We start from the raw sequence: 24,530 nt of genomic DNA on the forward strand, positions 1-24,530 counted from the left end.
TGTTTCTGTTTATCTGTTTCACTACAACTATTTCAATACTTTGCCTTAGAGGTTCTTACCTTTTTGCTAAGGATTACTTTTCTCTATTTCCATCCATAAGAACTATATTAATTGTCTAAACATTTCAATATAATGAGTTCTAAACATTTAATTTGTTATGTATATTGTATTCAATAATTTTACAACTAGAAGCTAGGGCTATAAGCTTTCTTCCAATACGAAGAGTTTAAAATAAAATGCCATTTGGCAACTACATTGGGCAAAGATTTCTGGTTTATTGTTTTGAGTTTGAAGAAGAAATCAAATCGCATAATTTAAGTTAAAAAGAAAGAGTAACATAGGACTTCGGCTTATATATACTCCATTTTCATCTTCAAATATCAAATAGTACTGACATATGTTTCAATTTAGTTCTTGAAGGAAACAATTATGTATTCTCAATACATAATTGTTTTGCAATCAGAGTATACCAAGTGATATTTTTTTTCATCAAGTTATTGTACTAAATAACTTATCAATCAATATGATTCTAACTCAGGGTATTTGCTATGAGAAAATTTATTTATAAGTCTAGTTTTTTACACACCTACTGCAGCTTTCCACATCAACTACACTAAAAACTTATTGGTATTTTGATTTTTTAAAGCTATCTTGGACTATATTAATATAATCAACATTATCAAGTGCATGTGGAATATCTTAACATTACGGTGCAAAGCCTTATGGCTAAATGTGTATATAAAGAAACTTCTCATAATTACTTTTTTTTTTTTTGCTTTTTTTTTTTTAAGAAGAGGATGGTACCCCATATTAATAGCCCTCACTTTTGGCAGAGGAAAACTGTGGTTACAACTAGAAGCCTAGGGGTTTACATATATGCTAGAAAGACCAAACCCAAGCCTAAAAAACAAAACCAAACCATATAATCGAGATCAAAATTACAATTTTCCAAAACAACAAAAGGACAAGATAAACGATACAATTTTCCAAGACAACAAAAGGACAAGAAAAACAAGAACAACCACCTGCAATAAAAAGAAACAACCCAAATAGATATTAAATATAAATTAAGATAAAACCAGAGAGTACATACCTCACGAAGATATCCTCAGATAGGGAATACCAGCTCTATCCATTCTGAGCAGACCTCTTAATTGATTGGGAAGAGACCTATCTTCAAACCACTCCATACTAGACCCTCTAGAACCCTCTTTCGCAAAATAGTCGGCTACTGCATTTCCTTCCCGAAAAACATGGCTCATACTATACTCCAAGCGATCAAGACATACTTGAAGCTCATCCCAATAATCTTCCAGGTATCAAATATTATAATCACCCTTTTTAATCCATTTAATAAGAATCTGGGAATCTGTCTCGATGTTAACCCGTCTAAAACCCAATTGACAGCATCTCCTAACACCTTCCAGCAAGCTTTTCAATTCAGCATAATTATTAGAATCCTGACCTAAGGAAACAGAGAAAGCTGCACACATATGACCACTTGCATCACGAATGACACCCCCAGCCCCAGCTGGACCAGGATTTCCCAAACTGCTCCCGTCAATATTAAGTTTAACCCAATTTGAACAAGGCGGAAGCCACTTCACCAAAGAAACTCTCTTTGCTTTAGGGGTCGAAATCAAAATATCCAACCTTTTAAGGATGGCTAAATCCTGTTTCAGAATCTTCGTAGCTTTCATATTGAAATACATGATATTACGGACCCAAAATTTAATAGCATTCCAGACGGACTCAATCGATTGGGTTTATTGAATTTGTTCTTTACTGATTTCGAATCTGATTCAATAATTTTGTGCCTTTTCCAATGCAAAATCAATGCATGAGCATGTGCAAACTGCAGTGCATGAGCATCAGTAGCAAGAACTAAGAAGTAGCAGCTTTGTGGTAGTAGCAGGGAATTAGCAGCAACATGGGAAGCCTGGAGGCAGCAACTTTGTGGCTATGATTTTTGATGTGTTTTGTTATTTTGTAGTAATAGGCTGTAGTAGGGAAGGAACTTCATTTGGTTGCTAATTTAGATGTGTTCATATATATATATATATTTGTGTTTTGTATTGATGTAAATCAGTAAATATGATAGGAAAAGAGCCTAAGAAAGTGACAGCTGTGTATTATTATGTAATTGTTACTTGTATTTTTTTTTTTTTTTTATCTTTTCTATTCAGACTTTTTATCATAGGATCACTTGTTTGGAATGTATGGAATTAGGGAAACTGTGACTTCTCCTGTTCTCCAGTGCTGCAGCTGTACTAACATGGAATGTTAGTGTTTTTTTTTTCCTTTTGGGCATGTCCATTTTTTGCAATTATTCATAACATGACTTAGTGTAACAGTGTTGATAATTGAAATATTTAGTATTTTCTAGAATGCTGCACTAAAATAATTAGATTGATAATTTTGATTATTTTTATTTTCCCATCAAGATTTTTTTTTATAGTATTTTTGGACTTAAAATTCAAAAAAAATGTATAGTGGGCTGAAAAAATTGAACATAAAATGCAGATGTTGGGCCAAAGGCCCAGTTCGGACTGGGGCAGACCGATTGGACCGGGAGCCCTGAATTGGACCGACGGACCGACCGGACCGAATCGGTCCTTACCCATTTCGGTCAGCTCCAGGGTGAAAAAATCTTGGACCGAATAGATCTGGTCCGGTCCATAATACCCCCTTCAGACCGACCAGACCGGACCGAATGAACCCCTAGTGTCAGCTAACTGCTTCTTCATCCATTCTACAGCGTAAAGTTAAAAAATAGTCTCAAGTGTATATAATTTTGTGCAAACTTCAAAAGGGATATATAATTAAAAGATATATATATTTTTATGTGAATATCAATAAAACTGACCAGGTCATTTTATCAAGTTTATTTGATCATTATTTTCAAGTTAAATGGTGCATCTCAACCTGTCCAAATCACGTCGCTAATTTCCTTTTCTAGAAGAGACTCAATTCTTAATTTCTTTGGTTAAGCTAGATTATTGAATCAAATTCAACTTCTTTTAAATGAATTATTAACGTACGTGATTTATTAATTTTTTTTAACTTTTCATAGAAAAAAAATTTAAACTCATCTCAACCTACTTCACATATTTCAATTTAAAAAATTGAACTCATCTCGATATAAAAAGTTAAGCTTATCTCATTGAGACTTATAAAATACTATTATTCGCAACTCACTTATCTCATCTCAATATTTAAAAGTAGCCTTAGAGATCCGAGTTTCATCGCTCTCCATCTCAAACTTCCATTTCCTTTAAAATAGCATTACAACATTTGTTTACCCCTTTAAATATTTTTAATAAAATAAATTTCACAATATTATTAAAAAATTTTTCTTAATTATTAAATAAAAAATTAAAAGATTAATCGGGATCCATTGTCGGGACCATTATCGATGTTAGAATATACGAATTGATGATTTCATTTGACATATTGAAGAGTATTACACAGTGCTCTATTTATAGAGCAAGTATGTAGAGGCATCGTAACAAACACATGGTGTGCTGTCATTTTACAGTTAGCTGTATTGTAGTGCTTATAACATAAAGATGCCTTTAGTACAAAACAGAAAATATACCAAAACAGAGAATACACGAGAAGATTCCAAGAAGAATTAAAGAGAAGAGTTTCTAGAGGATTCTTCCAGCAATGGTGACTCGTCATCCTTGTGTTCATCTGAGGTGGAGCTGTGCAGATCAGTGTGCTGAGGCGAGGTTGAGCTGGAGTTCATTTTAATGTTGACACCCTCCTGCGAGTCCAGCAGTGGAACAATGGTGAGACTCGTCCTTAGTGTGAGAAACCGAGAAGAAAGCAGGGGTTTGGTGAATATATCGGCTATTTGATCACGGGATGAGATGAAGGCAACATGCAGTGTCTTTGAGGCAACTCTGTCACGTACAAAATGGAAGTCAATTTCCATGTGCTTGGTTCTTGAATGGAGAACTGGATTAGCTGAAAGATACGTGGCTCCCAAGTTGTCACACCATAGTGTGGGTGAGTGTGAGAGAAACAGACCAAGTTCTTTAAGAAGAGACTGCAGCCAGAGTAATTCAGCTGTAGTGTTGGCAAGAGCCTTGTATTCGGCTTCTGTGCTTGATCTAGCAACTGTTTGCTGCTTCTTGGAGCCCCAAGAGACAATATTTGAGCCAAGGAACACACAGTAGCCTCCAGTGGAGCGACGGTCATCTGGGCAACCCGCCCAATCCGCATCAGAAAATGCATGAAGATTGTAAGAGGAAGAGGGCCGAATGTGTAAGCCATAGGTTGCTGTGTGTTTAAGATATCTAAGTATTCTTTTTACAGTTTGCCAATGAGGAAGTTTTGGGTTATGCATGAATTGGCAAACTTTGCTTACAGCAAAGGCAACATCAGGTCGTGTAAGGGACAGATATTGGAGGCTTCCAACAGTGCTTCTATAGAGTGTAGGATTAGAAAAAGCTGGACCATCAGTGATGGAGAGATGAGTGGAAGCTGCCATGGGAGATTTTACTGGTTTAGCCAAGTCCATTTTGGTTCTTTCCAACAGGTCACACACGTATTTGGTCTGAGATAAAAGAATGCCAGTGATCATGGGGGTTATTTCTAGACCAAGAAAAAATCTAAGAGAACCCAAGTCTTTGACTGGGAAAGTTGTGCCGAGAGAGGTGAGGACAGAGGTGATGGCATCGGGACTGGAACCAGTGAGGATTATGTCATCAACGTATACTAAAATGAAAATGACAACAGAATTATGGCGGTAAATGAAGAGAGAGGGGTCAGAAACTGATGGTGTAAAGCCAATTTCAATGAGACGTGAGCTCAACTTGGAGAACCAAGCACAGGGTGCTTGTTTGAGGCCATAGATAGCCTTGTTCAAACGACACACATGATGAGGGTAATCGGGATTTATGAAGCCGATTGGTTGGGACATGTACACTTGTTCTTGCAAATCCCTATGAAGAAAGGCATTACTAATGTCTAATTGTCTAAGAGGCCAGTTTTCAGAAACAGCAATAGAAAGAAGTGTTCGGATGGTAGTAGCTTTAATAACTGGACTAAAAGTTTCAGAAAAATCAATACCTTCCAGTTGATGAAACCCCTTGGCTACCAAACGTGCCTTATAGCGTTCAACAGAGCCATCCGAAAGCTTCTTGGTACGGAATACCCATTTGCAACCAATTAAATTGGTGATGCTAGATGATGGAACCAGAGTCCAAGTTTTCGTCTGCAAAAGGGCTTGGAATTCATCAGACATGGCTTTTCGCCATAGTTGGTGTTTAATAGCTTCGGTATAGCAGGTGGGGTTTTCTGGAATAGAGCTGGTGACAGTAAGATAGCTACGGGGAGGAGGCCAAAGCACTGTGCCATCGGTGAATTTTCGAGGGCAAAGAGTGTTGGTGCGAGATCGAGTGATTATGGGTTCGGAAGGAGCAGCTGGGTCAGAGAGCAGAGGCTGTGTGGAAGACGACGTGCTGGATGATTCTGGAGAGTTGGAAGAACTTGGTGAGCTGAGTGAGGTATCGGGCTGAGAATGGGATGATTGTTGAGGTGAGAAGGTGGGCCTGAGAGATGTTGGGCTGGACGAGTGTTGAGTAAGTGGAGAGGGATGGACGGAATTGGGCCGAGGAACTGGGCCAAGGATTGATGGAAGAATGGCAGGAAGAGGCGTAGGAGGAATATGTGTCTTGAGGGATTTTTCAGCAAAGGGAAACAGGTCTTCGTTAAAAACAACGTCTCTGGAGATATAAATTCTGTCAGTAGGAACATGGAGACAACGATAACCTTTGTGAGAATCACTGTATCCCAAAAAAAGACATTGTGTGGATCGTAGATCCAATTTGTGGCGATTGTACGGCCTGAGATGAGGCCAACAAGCAGTGCCAAAAACCCTGAGAAAAGTGTAATCAGGTGGGTTGGAAAATAATTTTTGAAAAGGAGATTGATGATGAAGAATTGGTGTGGGAAGACGATTTATTAAATAGACAGCTGTGTGGAAAGCATCAGCCCAAAAATATTGAGGTAAAGATGCGTGGGCCATGAGTGCTAATCCGGTTTCAATAATATGCCTATGTTTTCTTTCCACAGCACCATTTTGTTGGTGACTGTAGGGACAAGATAGACGGTGTGAAATGCCTTTTGATTGGAGAAGGGTATGAAGCGATCTGTATCCACCTCCCCAGTCGCTTTGTAACGAAAGAATTTTCGAATTAAAAAACAATTCAACATGAGTTTGGAATTGAGTAAAGACGTTAACTACATCCGATTTTTGTATTAATGGAAACCACCAAGTGTAACGACTAAAATCATCCAAAAAGGCTACATAATAACGAAAACCTTCTCTTGAAGGAACTGGGGCAGGCCCCCATACATGAGAATAGATGAGTTGCAAAGGTTTTATTGAATGCTGATGAGTGTCACGGAAAGGTTGATGAGAGCTTTTGGCTTGAGAGCTTTTGGCTTGATAGCAGGATGAGCAAGGTGATGGAGGAGCACGGGTAGAAACTGGAAGAGAGTTGCGTGAGATGACCTGACGGATGAGCTGTAGAGAAGGGTGCCCAAGTCGGGAGTGCCACTGAGTGGAGGTAGTGCGCTCTCCAACAAGTGCCTGAGGTGATGAAGGTGGAGCTGGAAAAGAGTATAGGCCATCATGGGTGGGACCACGGAGGAGAATTTTCCCGGTCTTGGAATGCTTCACAAAAAAATGAGAACTGTGAAATTCAAAGTAAACCATATTATCAAGGCAAAATTGTCTAACGGAGACTAAGTTCTTAGTGATGTTAGGCACATGTAGCAATTTTTTGAGAATGAAGGAATTAGAAGAAGAGGAGAAAGCTGAGTCACCGATGTGGGAAATTGGTAGTGAATTGCCATTGCCAACCCGTATCTGATCACTTCCATCATAAGGAGAGGAGTTGATGTTGAGATTGGCGAGGTCAGGGGTGAGATGATTTGTTGCAGTGGTGTCGGGATACCATGACTGATCAGGGGATGAGGCAGAGGTTGTATAGTGGGCTGTTAGAGATTTTGGTGGGTCACTCTGATAAGCTTGGTCAAACCTGTGATAGCAGCGCATAACAACATGCCCAACTTTCCCACAAAGTTGACAGGTAGGTTTGGAGTGGGGAAGAGAAGAAAAATGTTGAGGAGAGTTCGAGCAGGATGGAAAAGGAGAGAAAGAATTGTTACGGCCTCTACCACGACCTCGAAAACCACTACGGGTATTTCCACGGGAAAAACCACGACCACGTGAAGAAGAATTGGAGGTGAAATTTACTGAAAAATTTGTTGAGCTGGGAAGATGATTGGAGTGGGACAAACGACTTTCATGAGTGAGTAAGAGACGATAAAGTTCTTCAGAGGAGAGAGGCTCAAGGCGAGCTGTAATAGAAGTGACTAAGGCATCATAGTCACTGTTAAGCCCTGCTAATAAGTAGGAAACAAATTCATCAGATGAAAGTGTAATTCCAGCTGCACTCATGGTATCGGAAAGATGTTTTACTTTTCGGAAATAATCAGAGACAGAGGTGGAGCCTTTTGAGACTGTGGCAAGTTGGTAACGAAGCTAAATGATTCGGGAATGAGATTGGGTAGCAAAGAGAGTTTCCAGAGCTACCCAGACAGCACGCGCAATGGGTTTTCCAACTACTTGTGCGATGAGATTATCTGAAAGAGTTGAAATTAGGGCGCTGAGGATGAGCTGGTCGGTTTGGGTCCAGGTAAGGTAGTCAGGATTGAGGGTGGTGGTATTGGGCAGGAAACGAGGAGGAGGAGGACTCGACCCATCGACGTAGTGAAAAAGTTGTTGTCCTTTGAGGTAGGGAACCATCTGAGTTTTCCATAATAGAAAATTTTCATTGGTTAGCTTGACAGAAACTAAATGAGAAAGATGGGGAAGAATAGAAGGGGTGGGTGGGTTTGTGGTTTTCGGGGGGGAGTGTTTTCCTCCATTGAAGACGTTTGTCTATATTGGCTCTGATGCCATGTTAGAATATATGAATTGATGATTTCATTTGACATACTGAAGAGTATTACACAGTGCTCTATTTATAGAGCAAGTATGTAGAGGCATCGTAACAAACACATGGTGTGCTGTCATTTTACAGCTAGCTGTATTGTAGTGCTTATAACAGAAAGATGCCTTTAGTACAAAACAGAAAATATACCAAAACAGAGAATACACGAGAAGATTCCAAGAAGAATTAAAGAGAAGAGTTTCTAGAGGATTCTTCCAACAATGGTGACTCGTCATCCTTGTGTTCATCTGAGGTGGAGCTGTGCAGATCAGTGTGCTGAGGCGAGGTTGAGCTGGAGTTCATTTTAATGTTGACAATCGAGACCCATAGCATTTTCCTTTCCGATCTTGCTCTCTGTCTCTCTATGCAATATACTAGGCGTAACATGCATGAACTAGCCTAGATACCTTTATTCATTCTCCACTCCAAGTAGAAAAAAAAAAATATATATATATATATATATATATTCATTCTCCACAAAAAGCCGAAGATTTGTTTCAGTTTTTGGCTACTAGGAAGGATGGTCAGGATATCCTTATTTGGACGAGGGATAATAATGGGAATTTTAATACTAGAAGTGCTTGGGACTGTATCCGTGTGAGATCCCCATCGTTACCTTGGGCAAATTGGATTTGGCATACTCATATCCCCAAGAAAATTTCTATTATGATGTGGAAGGCGTACCACAATTGTTTGAGTGTGGATGAGAAGATCATGAATATTGGCATCCCTTTTGTTTCTAAATGTAATTGTTGTGCCAGGGGTCACATGGAGGATTTAAACCACGTACTCTGCACTGGTGAATTTGCCAGATGTATTTGGAGGTTGGCGGCGACCCATTTAGGTGTCCATATGGGTGTTTTCCATACTTGGAAGGAGCAAATTAATTTTTGGTTTCGTCGTGCGGGTAAGTCTTCTCAGTTAAGGTCTATCTTTGGTATTCTACCATCCATTGTTTCTTGGCGACTTTGGGATAGACGTTGCAAAGCTCGGGTTGAAGAAAAAGTGGACTCAGTTCAGTCAGTTTGGCATGTTATCAAATTGTGGATTCGAAGGATTATGTCGTTATTTATGAAAGTCTCTAGGATTTCTGCCCATGATGAGGCTATTCTGAAAAGGTTGGAGATCCCAGTTGTATATCCTAAGCCTAGGCATACTCGTGTGATTAGATGGAAGAGGCCACCACAAGATTGGATGAAACTTAACTCGGATGGTAGTAGTTTAGGGAATCCAGGGCCGGCTGGTGCTGGGGGGGTTATTTGTGACAGCCTTGGTAGGTTGCATACTGCTTACTCGGTTTTCTTGGGTCAGGGGTCTAATAATTTTGCTGAGTTGCGTAGTTTGTTGGAAGGGGTTAGGAGGTGCCATCAGCTGGGCTTTCGTCGGGTTGAGATTGAGGTTGATTCCCAATTGCTGGTTCGCTGGTGTACTAAGGGTGAATGTAATATTTGGTACCTAGAAGATTTTTGGGAGGAATTGTGGGGTCTCTTGGGCGGTATGGAGTTTCGCATGCAACATGTTTTTCGTGAAGGTAATGTAGTCGCCGACTTTCTAGCCAAAAAGGGAGCTGGGGGTTTAAATATGGACTGGTCTGTTAATGATTCCTTACCCGATCAGCTCCGTGGTCTGCTTCGTATGGACAGAATTGGTCTCCCCTACTTGCGCATCTCGTAGTCCTGGTACGTTTTCTTTGTTTTTATTCTTGCATATTTTATGATGTCTTCTCGTTTTGCAGGTGCTTTGGTTTGGGTCCTGGTTTTTCTGTTGTTTACGTTGAGTTGGTTTGTTTTTTAGGCCTGTTAGAGTTGGTCTTTTGTTTGTTTTGTTGTTTGGTTTGGTTTGTTTGGACACTTGGTTTTGGGTCTTTTTTTCTTAGCGATTATTTTGTAAGCCCCCAAGTGTCATGATGTTACCACGGTATTCCTCCGCCATAAGTGAGGGCTCATTAATAAATTTGGGACGGGGCTGCTATGTGGGTGGCTGCCGGCTCTTCTTAAAAAAAAAAAAATATATATATATATATATATATATATAGACCAAACTGTATGAACCGAAGTAACTACAACTGCATTGTATTGCATCAGATACTAGTTAAAATGTTGACACTTCAGTCCTGTCAAAGAAGAGTTCGGAAGGAGTCAGTGAAGGACCACCTTCAGGCATCAAAGCCAGCATTACAGGACCTTTACCTCATTCTTCAACAGTAAATGAAAGCGTTGCATTAACTGTGTACAAATTTTTAAGTTTTCTGATGTTATATGGAAACAAATTGTTTTAATCTATGGTTACCTTCTGAGACCCACACACACACAAACACAAGATGTAGCTACTTGGCCCAGAGAAATATGGAAGGATGCTCTAGTTTTTAACACGAGAAATATGGAAGTTCATGGTTTCTCGATTCCTCAACATGGATTTCTATATTTCGTCAAAAAAAAAAAAAAAAGAAGAAGAAAAAAACCAGAACTCCTTCGACTTCCAAAACAAAGTGCAATATACTAAGTAGTTTATAATGTAGCCAGATAGCTTGTTTACAATATATGCTGATCAAATTTGAACATAGCCTGATAGCTTTATTCAATCTCCACTTTAGATTCCCAAAAAACAAAGGAAAAAAATATACCAACTGCATGAACCGATGAAACTGCAACGAAATGTAGCATAAAAGATAAGTAACTGCATTATATTGCATCTGCTATCAGTTAAAAGGCTGCCACTTCTGTCTGCTCAAAGAAGAGGCCGGAAGGCCCACCTTTTGGCATCAAAGCCAGCATTGTAGGACCTTTAGCAGCTTCTTCGATACTCAACACCCCAGTGTTGTCATTCAAGTTCGTCTTAGTGTGGCCAGGACTAACCGTGTTAATGGGAATGTTGGGATAGTTCTTAGCCAGAAACTCTTGTATAAGCATTGAGACCTGCCTTGGAGACCATATAAGTACAAAAAACTTTAGGCCACCCTTTGATTTCTACCAGGTTCTCCTTGACATCTTCTAAAAACCCTTCAACCCCCTTGTCCACTTTTTCTTCTGTGAGTTCATCTACATCTCCTAACTCCTTCTTTGCATTCTCATTTGAATAAACTCAAATACAAAACAGACAATTTAAAAACCTTTCCAACTTGATCCAAACCATTTTCAGCACCAAATGTTTACAGAATTTCCAATACAACTGTCCACAAATCACAAGATGCAATGTTTCTAATCTTGCAACTAATCTTCAGAAACAACCATAGAGTTCTCCAAGTGCTTTGAATTATCATGGTTGTGTCAAAACATAGCAGAATTAATAATATGTTACCTGTAGTTGTCCCAGGCCAGAGGAGACATTTACTATTCTTGCGGAGTTAGACAATTGAAGAAGTGGAATAAGTTCTTTGGAAACTAGCTTCATCCCATAATAATTTGTTTGTAGACAATTCTTCGAATGTTCGTAAGTTTGCTTCACAAATTTTTTAACGGACTCGGCTTTTTCTCCTATTATCTGCATCATGTTACGCAGTGTAAATAATATAGAATATAGACTCAAAAATACATGACTAAATGCTAGTTTTTTTTCTCACGTTTTAACAAACTTCCTTTCTAATGGAGAAAAGAAACATTCAATACTCAAAACGCTTACTTCGTCAAGCCCTAGCACGTGGTTCTTTCGAAACTCTGGGTCTACCATGCTTCCAGCAATCCCCTCATTATTTATCTGAGATTTTGTAACAATTTTCAATATCAGAACTACTAAAAAAGGGGAAAGAAGAAGATACGTTTATTCCCATTTAAGGGAAAAAAGAAAGATAATGATCAACTAGTTAAAAGTGACATACATATTTCATTTATATCAATTCCAACCTTCACCGACAAGTTGCAAACACTAAAGAAGCTATATGCATAAGAAAAATTCTGTTTATAATCCTGTGTGAAAGCCGTGTAACATAATTTGATTTAAAAGATAAATTTTAAAATTTAAATTTTACAAATTGAATCTTATCATTTAACGTATGAGGATATTTAACTTACGAGGATGGTTTATGCTCTAATTTGATAATAGAATAACTCTACGTATAGTAATCTTCACCCCAACAGATGTTGCCCATAATTTCATTAGGAAGATGCCTAGTTAGCTAGAGCCTAGAGTGACAATATACGTACGTACCAGTATGTCAAGCTTACCAAACTGGGAACTTATGAAATTGGCGAGAGAAGAAATGCTAGCTGGATCGGTAACATCAAGTTGATGAAAGAAGACATCGGAGTATCCAGCAGCCTGGAGTTTTTCAGCAGCTTCACTACCCCTCTGCACATCTCTAGCAGTCAATATCACCTTGATCCCATTTGAAGCTAGCTGTTTAGATATCCCAAATCTGATCCCTTTGTTGGCCCCCGTTACAACTGCAATCCTAGGAAGATGATGTTTGATACATATGCAGAAGAAGCAAAGAAATGGTGGGTATCATCATTAATCACACTATGATCTCAGGCTTAATTTATATTTGGCGAAGAACATCAAACGAATCAAAATTTTTAAGTACCTCTTCGTCCCTGCAGCTGGAATCATGTTTGGTTCTGTTTCTGCCATTTGTGTGGAATTTCTATGGACGTTCTTGCTCTTCGTTTTAGTTACTTAAGGTATTTATAATAGAGTAATACTCACTTATCATTCTCATTTTTTTATTTTTTCATCATTTTATAACTTAGTATTAGATTATTATAAATTATTTATTATATTTTTACACCTAAACCTATCTTCTAATATTAAATTACGAATGATTAGAAAATAATAATAGATTTTTTCTTTACAGTAATTGGTTTATCTCTTCGAGTTTCTACGTAGGCCATGACGTCTTCGGATTTATTACTTTCTGTCTCTGATCTAGTCGTTCGTTTTTCCTTCTTTTTATTTTTTATTTTTTTGAAAGTTTTTCTTCTTTTTATTTATCTATTTTATGGTTCATTGACTTATAATCTTTTGGCGGCATACGTATTCTGTGACGTACAGGTGCTCATTTGTTAAAATAAAAAATAAAAAATAAAAAATTATTTATTTTTTATAATTTAAAATTTCAAAACAAATAATAATTTTATATAATATCAAAATAGATTATGAGTTCGAACTCTAATTCTATATTCTATTTTATTTAATTAAATATTTTATATATTAAATCAATCATTAAGATAGAATCTAATATACAATGTAAAGAAATTTATTAAAATATAAAATAAATAATAAAAATTTATATCTTTTTATTAACTTAAAATTTTAAAATAAATGATAATTTCACACCATTGTTGTCTTCCCTAAATCATTGTAGTTGATTATATGAGTCTGAACAGTATCCCAAACTTCCCTTTCCGACCATCTTCTCCGTCGTGACAAAATGGTTATTTTACGCGTGGGCATTATCCCTTTTTTTTTTTTCTTTTTGTCATTTTAATCTATGGACGTCCATGTGGTCTTTTGACTATCATTTTTATAATTTATTGAATTAGTGGACCATGCATTTCCTATAAATTCCTCCGCCGCACGGTGTCAGCTAACCTGTGTTTTGCTTCACCCATTCTACAGCGTAAAGTTAAAAAAATAGTCTCAAGTGTATAATTTTGTGCAATCTCTTTTTCAAAAGGGATATATAATTAAAAAATATATATATTTTTTATGTGAATATCAATAAAACAGAAAAAATTCTTGTTGCAATCGGCTGGAGGACGCTCCGAGCAATGCGGCGCCCACGTAGAAAAATGAAACTATTCGTTTCATTCATTTTAAATAATATGGTGCGCTTGTTAGGCCTTGTTTGGTTAACCAAAATCAAAAATCTCATTTCATCTCATCTCAACTCATCATTACACATTTTTCAAATCCCAATACAAAATATAATAAACAATTTAACTTTTTCAAATCCCAATATAAAATTAAAAATTATATTCAAATCCCAATAAACAATCTAATATTCAAAAATTATATTATAACAATATTTTATTTATTACTATTTAAAACATCTCATCTCATCTGTATAACCAAACGGGGCATTAGTCTCCTCCTCCTCGGAGTTTCCTTCCTCCTCGCATGGCTCAAAAGTTGTTAAGACCAAGCTACTAGAACAAGACCAAGAACCATTCCTTCTCACCCAAGACCCAGTTACAAGTTGTTAAGAAACAAAAATCCATCTACAAAACACTGAGCTTTCCTTGAAGCTTTTGCAAAAACACTTGCTTTCTCTCCTTCCACAACTTCCTGGATCTCAGGAAACCTCCACTATTTGATTTCTCATCTCTAGCCAAGAGTCCTTGCAGAATTTCATTTTAAGGGCTTCATGCAGGTGGGGAAATGAATTTTGATTCTAGTGAGTATTTTTTGCAAATTTTATGATAGCGTTATACGGTTGACTGAGTGGGTCATACTCTATATTACAGCAACCATTTTGAATTTGGGAGCACTCACAGCCGGCCAACATCAACAAACAGAGGTTTCTTCTGGAAGGATCAACAACAAACAACGGAATACGTTGAACTGATAAAACTGACTCAGGTCAATTTCTCAAGTTTATTTGATCATTATTTTCAAGTTAAACAGCGCATCTCAACCCGTCCAAATCACGTCGCTAATCTCCTTTTCCCGAAGAGACTTAATTCTTAATTTCTTTGATTATGCTCGGTTGTTAAATCAAATTTAATTTATTATAAATTAATTATTAATGTAATTCACTAATTTTTTAACTTTTTATATTAAAAAAAATTAAATTCATCTTAACCTGAAAATAATTTAATTATCAGTTTTAAAAGTAAAAAAATCTTCAAGTCCTAGCTAGCTAGATGCTCTATAAATTCCTATACATTCTTATAAAAATTTGAAGATTTTGTTCCAATACTAAATTACAAAATTAGTAGTGGCCAGAAACTGGCAAGCCTACGATACCATATACAATCGAAGAGACTCAATGCTTAAAGGACTCGGGTCCCATCGATTCCGATCTCAAACTTTCATTTCAAATAGAGAAATGTTCTATCTATAAAAATATTTTATAAAATAAATTTATAAATTAACGTAATTTATTAAATTTAAATTATCAAATTAATTTTATTATGAAGTAGTTTTAATGTAACATATAAAGTTATGTCAATTTACAAACTTATTTTTATAAGATTTATAAAATTCTTTTTCCAACATCATTTAAGAGTCTCTCCCTCTCCTCCCCCCACCAAAAAGAAAACACGAAGGGGATCGAAATTTACTATTTTTCAGGAATCCTTATTAACTCCTCCTTAAACAAATATATATTATATAATATTACAACTTAAAAACAAATTGCAATATACTAGGCTTAACAAGAACATAGCTAGAAGCCTAGATAGCTTTTATTCATTCTCCATTCAAAGTTAAAATATATATATATATATATATATATATAGACCAAATTGCATGAATAGAAGAAACTACAAGTATTGCATTGTATTGCATCAGCTATATATCAGTTAAAAGGTTGACACTTCATTCCTATCATATAAAAGGCCGGAAGGTCCACCTTCAGGCATCAAAGCCAGTATTACAGGACCTTTAGCACCTTCTTCAACACTCAAATGCCCGGTGTTGCCATTCAAGTCTGTCTTGATGTGGCCAGGACTAACCGAGTTAATGACAATGTTGGGATAGTTCTTAGCGAGAACCCTTGCATAAGCATTGAGAGCTGCCTTGGAAACAATATAAGCAAAATAATTTGTAGGCCAGCCGTTGACTTCTATAAGGTTCTCCTTGACATCTTCTAAAAACCCTTCTACCACCTTGTCCACTTTCTCTTCTGTGAGTTCATCTACATCTCCTAGCTCTTTCTTTGCATTCTCATTTGAGATAAACTGAAATACAAAACAGACAATTTAAAAACCTTTCCAACTTGGTCCAAACCATTTTCTGTGCCAAATGTTTACAGAATTTCCAATGCAACTGTCCACAAATCACAAGATGCAATGTTTCTGATCTTAGAACTAATCATCAAAACAACCATAAACTTCCCCAAGCCCTTTGAATTATCACAAGGTGAGTTGGATGTATCAAAACATAACAAAATTAATAACATGTACTTACCCGTAGTTGTCCCAGGATGGAGGAGATATTCACTATTCTTGCCGAATTAGACAACTGAAGAAGTGGAATCAGTTCTTTGCAAACTAGCTTCACTCCATAATAATTTGTTTGTAGACATTCCGTCGAAAGTTCGTAAGTTTGCTCCATAAAATTTTTAACGAACGCGGCTTTTTTTCCTACTATCTGCATCATGGTATGCAGCGTAAATAATATAGAACATTGACTAAAAAATACCTGACTGAATGCTAGTTTCTTTTCTCTCGTTTTAACAAACTTTCTTTCCTAAAATGAAGAAAAGAAACATTCAATACTCAAAACGCTTACTCCATCAAGTCCTATTACGTTGTTCTTTTGAAACTCTGGATCTACTATGCTTCCAGCAACCCCTGCATTATTTATCTGAGATTTTGAAACAATTTTCAATATCAGAACTACTAAATCAGAGGAAAGAAGAAGATATGTTTATCCCTATTTAAGGGAAAAAAGAAAGATAATGATCAACTAGTTAAAAGTGACATATATATTTCATTTATATCAATACCATCTTCACCAACTGAAATTGCAAACATTAAAGAAGCTATATGCATAAGAAAAATTCCGTTTATAAACCTAATACCGCTTAACATAATTTGATTTAAAAGATAAATTTTAAAATTTAAATCTTACAAATCAAATCTTATGATTTAACTTATGAGGTTGGTGTCCACTACACACTGGTTTGATTTGATAATAGAATAATTCCATGACAATAATCTTCACACCAACAGACGCTGCCCATAATTTTCATTAGGAAGATGCCTAGCTAGTTAGAGCCTGGAGAGAGAATATACGTACGTACCAGTATGTCAAGCTTACCAAACTGGGAACTTATGAAATTGGCGAGAGAAGAAATGCTAGCTGGGTCGGTAACATCAAGTTGATGAAAGAAGACATCGGAGTATCCAGCAGCCTTGAGTTTTTCAGCAGCTTCACTACCCCTCTGCACATCTCTAGCAGTCAATACCACCTTGATCCCATTTGAAGCTAGCTGTTTAGATATCCCAAATCCGATCCCTTTGTTGGCCCCCGTTACAACTGCAATCCTAGGAAGATGGTGTTTGATACATATGCAGAAGAAGCAAAGAAATGGTGGGTATCATCATTAATCACACTATGATCTCAGGCTTAATTTATATTTGACTAAGAACATCAAACGAATCAAATTTTTTAAGTACCTCTTCGTCCCAGCAGCTGGATTCATGTTTGGTTCTGTTTCTGCCATTTGTGTGGAATTTCTATGGATGTTCTTGCTCTTGGTTTTAATTACTTAAAAGCTTACAGGTATTTATAGTAATTGGTTTATGTCTTGATTTTCTACGTAGGCCATGACATCTTCGGATCTATTGCTTTCTCTGGCTCTGTTCTAGTCGTAGGCACGTGATGATATTTTTTCTTCTTTTTATTTTTTATTTTTATTTTTTTGTTGAAAGTTTTTCTTTCTTTTAAGTCTATAAGGTGGGTTTGGGTGTTGAGAAGTGTTGAGGAGAGTTGTGAATAGTAATAAAAAGTAGGTAAAAAGTAATAATAAAATAATGAATAGTAATAAAAAATAGATAAAAAGTAATGAATAGTAGTAAAAGTAGGTGAAAAGTAATAATAAAGTAATGAATAGTAGTGAGAAGAGTTGAGAAGTGTTGAAGATACTTCAACACCCAAACACAACATATGTCTATCGTTCCTTGACTTATTATTATCTTTTGGCGGCATACGTACTCTCTGACGAATCCCTTTGCAGGTGGTTTATTTATTAAAATATAAAATAAATAATACAAATTTAATTTTTATTTTTTAATTTAAGTTCTGCTTAATAAGTGAGATGATAATTTTGAGTTTAAGATGAAATATTAAAATATTAAATTTTAATAGTATTATTATTTTAGAATTTAAAAAAGTTAAGAAAAAATTGAATTATTTATTATATTTTATATAAAAATTTAGAAAAATTGTAATGATGAGATGAAAATTTTGAATTTGAGATAAATTTTTTGTTACCGAACCGTACCTTAAACTCTTAAGATAAATGATGATTCAACATGATATCAGAATATATTATGAGTTTGAATTCTAAATCTACATTTTATTTTATTTATTTAAATATTTTACATATTAGATCTCTTATTATAAGAACATTTTATTCTTATATGAGATAGAGTTTTAAAATAAAAAATAAATAATAAAATGACAAAAATGATTATTTTACATGTATATGCGCGGGCATTATCTTTTTTTTTTTTTAATCTGTGGACGTCCAGGTGGTCTTTTGACTATAATTTTTATAATTTATTGAATTAGTGTACTATACATTTCCAATAAATTCCTCCGCCGCGGTGTCAGCTAATCAGCTAACGTCCTGTGCTTTGCTTCTTCATCCATTCTACAGCGCAAAGTTAAAAAAAAGAGTAATATTATATACTATTATTTTTATATATTTTTTGTATATTTTATTAATGTGAATGAATATATTAATTTTCTTTTTAATATTCAATCAATCACATTATTGAAATGCATAAAATATTACATAAAAATAACTATATATAAAATTTTTATAAAAAAATATAAGAAAATGGTATCAAGAATTCAAGTGTATAAAATTTTGTGCAATTTCTTTTTCAAAAGGGATATATAATTAAAAAATATATATATTTTTTATGTGAATATCAATAAAAGTGACCCAGGTCAATTTATCAATTAAGTTTATTTGATCATTATTTTCAAGTTAAACGGCGCATCTCAACCCATCCAAATCACGTCCCTAATCTCCTTTTTGAAGTGACTCAATTCTTAATTTCTTTGATTATGCTCTTGAATCAAATTTAACTTATTTTAAATTAATTATTAATGTGATTTACTTATTTTTTTAATTTTTTATATAAAAAAATTATATTTATTTCAACCTACTTCACATATTTCAATTTAAAAAATTAAATTCATCTCAATATAAAAATATTAAACATATCTCAATAAGACTTACAAAATACTACTATTCACAACTCACTCGTATCATCTCAACATTTAAAAGTAGCCTTTAAAGATCTGGGTATCATTGCTTTCCATCTCAAACTTCCATTTCCATTAGCGTAGCATTACAACTATCGTTCCTCTTGTGCATTTATTTATGCATTTCTAATCTCTTTAAATATTTTCAAAAAAATAAATTTCACAATATTATTAAAAAATAATTTCTTAATTATTAAATTGAAAAAAAAAAAAAGATCAACCAGATCCATTATTGGGACCCATGGCATTTTCCTTTCCAATCTCTCTCTATGCAATATACTAGGCGTAACATGCATGAACTAGCTTCCCCATGCAAGTCTAAAATGGAGTACAAATCTGCAGAAATCCATCTGCAACGACCTAGCTAAAACTCATTTGTTTGACATAATTGCTACAGTTATTGTATCCCTTCTCCAAAGTTGGCCAGCGACTATAGTCCAGCCAAATGGTTATTTTATTATTTCCGCTGCCCCCAATGTCTCTTTCTTCTCCCTCAATCTGCTCCACCTTTCCATTTCTTTCTTTCTTCTTCTTCTCTACGCCGAAGTTCTATATCTCATTTCTCTCCATAAGTGCCTTTGCCTTAACCATGCCACACTCCCTCACAAACTCTCTCCTGCTCCTCTTTTTTTTTGCTTCGTAAGTTTCCACACCCCATCAACACACACCCAGCCAATTCTCAACCACCGTAGCCCAACTCCCTCAACCACGATCGGGTAGACGTCTCTAGCCACAGAATCATGGCTGGTAGCCTTTCTTGTCATGGCCCAAGTCACCACAGCCGCAATGCGAACCACTGTTTCTGCACCACACAACAATCATAACCTCTGTTTTTAGGAAAGAAAAACAAAACATGCATGAGCTCTTAGCCTGTTGCACAACCGAAGCCTAGCTACGCCGCTGCACCTCCACATTGCCTCAGAAGATGCCGCCGAGTACTGCACGTCAGCACCCCTAACGACCGCGTCTCACAGTGAGGTTCTTCCCCTTGACGCCGTGCCCACTCTTTTCAATCTCTCTCTCATCACCCTATCTCTCTCTTATTTACTTGGCCAAGCAGATTGACGGCAATTTTGTCTAGTGCAGCTGACCTCCGTCTAGCCACTTGCAGCCTGCGGGCCGCCCAGCTCCGTTGCATGCCTCTCTCACGGGTCTCTATTTTCGTTTTCATTTTTGGATAAAGCTCTGCCGCTCAAAGCCAGTGTTCATTCGTGTGTATTTGTGTATTTAAAATTATTATTTAAATATGTAATATTATATTATTATTTTTACTTCAAAATGACTAGTTCAATGTGTATTAACTTAGCTAAAGGTTTTGGCTCTAGCTAAAACTTGAAATTCTAGCCAAAATTTAGACTTGGCAATAGTCTAGCCATTATCAATGCTCTTAGATACCTTTATTCATTCTCCACTCTAAGTAAAAAAAAAGTACAAAGACCAAACTGTAACCGAAGAAACTACAACTGCATTGTATTGCATAAGATACTAATTAAAATGTCGACACTTCAGTCTTGTGAAAGAAGAGTCCCGAAGGACTACCTTTAGGCATCAAAGCCAGTATTATAGGACCTTTACCTCCTCCTTCAACAGTGAACACCCCGCTATTGTGATTCATGTCCGTCTTGACATGACTTGGATCAATCGAGTCAACGGCAATGTTGGAACAGTTCTTAGCCAAAACCCTTGCATAAGTGTTGAGAGCTGCCTTGGAAACAATATAAGCATAAAAAACTTTAGGCCAGCCTTTGACTTCTATCAGATTCTCCTGGACATCTTCTGAAAACCCTTCCACGACTTTGTCCACTTTCTCTTCTGTGAGTTCATCTACATCTCCAAGCTACGGTTCTTGACTTGTCATCTTTTGGCGGCATACGCAATCTGTGACGTATCTATTTACGGGTGGCTCATTTGTTAAAATATAAAATAAATAATAAAAATTTATTATTATTAATTTTTTTTAGTTTAAATTTTAAAAATAAGTAATGATTTCACATAATATCAAAATAGGCTCTAGTTTCGAACTCTAATTCTGCACTCTATTCTATTTAATTAAATATTTTACAAATTAAATTACCTATATATTGAGAAATAATCTTATCCACACACGGACATATATTAATCTTGAAATATTACAATGTAAAAAAAAAATTGAAATATACTAGGCTTAACATGAACATGGTTAGATACCTTTTATTCATTCTCCACTCCAAGTAAAAAAAAAAAAAAAAACATATACCAAATTGCATGAACCAAACAAACTACAAGTACTGCATTCATGTATTGTATCAAATATCAGTTAAAAGGTTGACACTTCTGTCTGGTCAAATAAGAGGCCGGAAGGTCCACCTTCAGGCATCAAAGCCAGCATTACAGGATCTTTAGCTCCTTCCTCAGCAGTCATCCTCCCGGTGTTGTAATTAAGGTCCGTCTTAACGTAACCTGGATGAACCGAATTTATGGCAATGTTGGGATAGTTCTTAGCCAGAACTCTTGCATAAGCATTGAGAGCTGCCTTGGAGACAATGTAAGCATAACAATTTGTAGGCCAGCCTTTAACGTCTATCAGGTTCTCCTTGACATCTTCTACAAACCCTTCCACCACCTTGTCCACTTTCTCTTCTGTGAGTTCATCTACATTTCCTAGCTCCTTCCTTGCATTCTCATTTGAAACAAACTGAAGCACAAAACATACCCATTTAAAAATCTTTCAAACAATTTTCAGCACCCAATGTTTTATAGAATTTCCATAAAGTTCTGATCCTGCACCTAATCATGAGAGACAACCATTAAGGTTATCCAAGTCCTGCTTTGAATTATCACAAGAGATCACTTGGTTGCATCTAAACATAATAAAACCACTAGTATGTTACCTGTAGTTGTCCCAAGAGGGAGGAGACATTCACTATCCTTGGTGAATTAGACAATTGTAGAAGTGGAATCAGAGCTTTGCAAACTAGCTTGTTCCCATAATAATTTGTTTGTAGACAACTCATAGTAAGTTCGAATGTTTGCCTCAGAACTTTCCTAAAGGACATGGCATTTTCACCCATTATCTGCACAATTGTTTGCAGTACTGTAAATGATATAGAATATTGATTCGGAAATTTCCTTATCTACGCTTATTTTCCACTCCCCAAAGGATTTGTCGCTTACTACAATGGAGAAAAGAAACAATATTTAACATTCAAACACTTACTTTGTCTAACCCTATTATTAGGTTCTTTCGATGATCCGGGTCTACCATGCCTCCATTAACCGCTGCATTATTTACCTGCGATTTTGAGAGTTTTCGATATCAAAGGTACTAAAACAGGGAAAAGAAGAAGATATCTCTATCCCCATTTTAGGAAAAGAAGATATATCAAATTGTTAAAAGTGAGGGGTTTAGTAAAATTAAGCTACCGAGCTCTTCCAAAAAGAAAAAACTAGTTAAAAGTCATGACAAATTCCATTTCAATCAATGCCAATCTTCACTAATAAAAGTTGTGTGGTCAACAGATTAAAGAAGAAATGTCCAGAGAGAGTTGGGTTACGTACCAATATGTCAAGCTTACCAAACTGGGTACCAATGAAATTGGCGAGAGAAGAAATGCTAGCTGGGTCGGTAACATCAAGTTGATGAAAGAATACATCAGAGTATCCAGCAGCCTTGAGTCTTTCAACAGCTTCATTGCCCCTCTTCGCATCTCTTGCAGTCGATATCACCCTGATCCCATTTGAAGCTAGCTGTTTAGATATCTCGAATCCGATCCCTTTGTTGGCCCCCGTTACAACTGAAATCCTAGGAAGATGATGTTTGAAACATATGCAGAAGAAGCAAAGAAATGGTGGGTATCATCATTAATCATACTATGATCTCAGGCTTAATTTATATTTGACTAAGAACATCAAACGAATCAAAAATTTTAAGTACCTCTTCGTCCCTGCAGCTGGATTCATGTTTGGTTCTGTTTCTGCCATTTATGTGGAATTTCTATGGACGTTCTTGCTTCTTGGTTTTAATTACTTAAAAGCTTACAGGTATTTATAGTAATTGGTTTATGTCGATCTTGATTTTCTACGTAGGCCATGACATCTTCGGATCTATTCCTTTCTCTGGCTCTGTTCTAGTCGTAGGCACGTGATGACATTTTTTCTTCCTTTTATTTTTTATTTTTATTTTTTGTTGAAAGTTGTTCTTTCTTTTATTTAAGTCTATGTCTATGGTTCCTTGGCTGATTATCTTTTGGCGGCATACGTACTCTGTGATGTAACCATTTACAGGTGCTTTATTTATTAAATTATAAAATAAATAATAAAAATTTAATTTTTTTATTTTTAATTTAAATGTTAAAGATAAATGATGATACGACGTGATATTATAATAATTATGAGTTCGAACTCTAATTTTATATTTTTTTTTATTTAATTAAATATTTTATATATTAAGTCTCTCATTAAAAAAGAATTTGATTCATATATGAGATAAAATATTAAAATATAAAATAAATAATAAAAATTTCCCTCTTTTTATTGACTTAAACTTTTAAAATAAATAATAATTTCACACCATCCAGCGTCAGAGCTTTTGCCTTCCCTAATCAATTTTAGTTGATTATCTGAGTCTCAACAGTATCCCAAACTTTCCTTTCCGATCATTTTCTCTGTCGTGACAAAATGATTATTTTACATGTATATCTTTTTTTTTTTTAATATGTGGATGTCCAGATGGTCTTTTGACTATAATTTTTTATAATTTATTGAATTAGTGTTCTATACATTTCCTATAAATTCCTCCGCTACGGTGTCAGCTAATCAGCTAACGTCCTGTGTTTTGCTTCTTCATCCATTCTGAATAGTAAAATTAAAAAAAAGGGTAATATTATATACAGTTATTTTTATATATTTTTTATGTATTCTATTGATATGATTGGATGTGTCAATTTTCTTTTTAATACTCAACCAATCACATCACTAGAGTGCATAAAAGAATATAAAAAAATGATTGCACCTAAAATTTTTGTAAAAAAAAAAAAAATAGGAAAATGGTATCAAGGATTCAAGTTTATAAAATTTTGTGCAATTTTATTTTTAAAAAGGGATATATAATTAAAATATATATATATATATATATATATATATTTATGTGAATATCAATAAAACTGACCCAGATCAATTTATCAATTAAGTTTAGGGCATTGCTACACGCAGTCGGGAAACGCAGTCGGCGTGCAGTCGGCTATACGGAATAAATAAAAAAAAATTATAAAAAAATTATTTTATATTTAGGGGGACCTATATGAATTATAAAAAGTTATAAAAATAATTTTTTTTTTCATGTAGGTCCCGTATTAATTTTTTTTTAACAGCCGATTGCACGCCGACTGCATCTGCCGACTGCAAAAAGTATTTCTCTTAAGTTTATTTGATCATTAT

At 35.5% G+C, this 24,530-nt stretch overlaps 2 protein-coding genes and 1 pseudogene across 4 annotated transcripts; all 3 read right to left on the reverse strand.

The window, feature by feature from the left end:
- Positions 1-1,094: 1,094 nt before the first annotated feature.
- Positions 1,095-1,712, reverse strand: LOC122289378. The gene is made up of 2 exons (XM_043096352.1): positions 1,421-1,712; positions 1,095-1,309 (listed from the first exon to the last, which is right to left on the reverse strand). The coding sequence occupies exons 1-2, from the start codon at positions 1,710-1,712 to the stop codon at positions 1,095-1,097; spliced, it is 507 nt and encodes a 168-aa protein (XP_042952286.1).
- Positions 1,713-10,488: 8,776 nt separating this feature from the next.
- Positions 10,489-12,726, reverse strand: LOC122289990 (annotated as a pseudogene).
- Positions 12,727-15,274: 2,548 nt separating this feature from the next.
- Positions 15,275-23,159, reverse strand: LOC122289988 (salutaridine reductase-like). 3 transcript variants are annotated; one of them, XM_043097487.1, is made up of 5 exons: positions 23,029-23,105; positions 16,918-17,161; positions 16,404-16,478; positions 16,080-16,262; positions 15,275-15,850 (listed from the first exon to the last, which is right to left on the reverse strand). In XM_043097487.1, the coding sequence occupies exons 1-5, from the start codon at positions 23,073-23,075 to the stop codon at positions 15,473-15,475; spliced, it is 927 nt and encodes a 308-aa protein (XP_042953421.1). In that variant the 5' UTR covers positions 23,076-23,105; the 3' UTR covers positions 15,275-15,472. The 3 variants fall into 3 exon arrangements, with proteins under 3 accessions (XP_042953421.1, XP_042953420.1, XP_042953419.1); XM_043097486.1 differs by lacking the exon at positions 23,029-23,105 and adding an exon at positions 17,294-17,464; XM_043097485.1 differs by lacking the exons at positions 15,275-15,850; positions 16,080-16,262; positions 16,404-16,478; positions 16,918-17,161 and adding exons at positions 21,195-21,789; positions 21,986-22,168; positions 22,312-22,386; positions 22,653-22,896 and having other exon boundaries at positions 23,029-23,159.
- Between the last annotated feature and the right edge of the window lie 1,371 nt (positions 23,160-24,530).

This window comes from Carya illinoinensis, chromosome 12 (genome assembly GCF_018687715.1).
Source record: "Carya illinoinensis cultivar Pawnee chromosome 12, C.illinoinensisPawnee_v1, whole genome shotgun sequence".
Taxonomy (NCBI): Eukaryota; Viridiplantae; Streptophyta; class Magnoliopsida; order Fagales; family Juglandaceae; genus Carya; species Carya illinoinensis.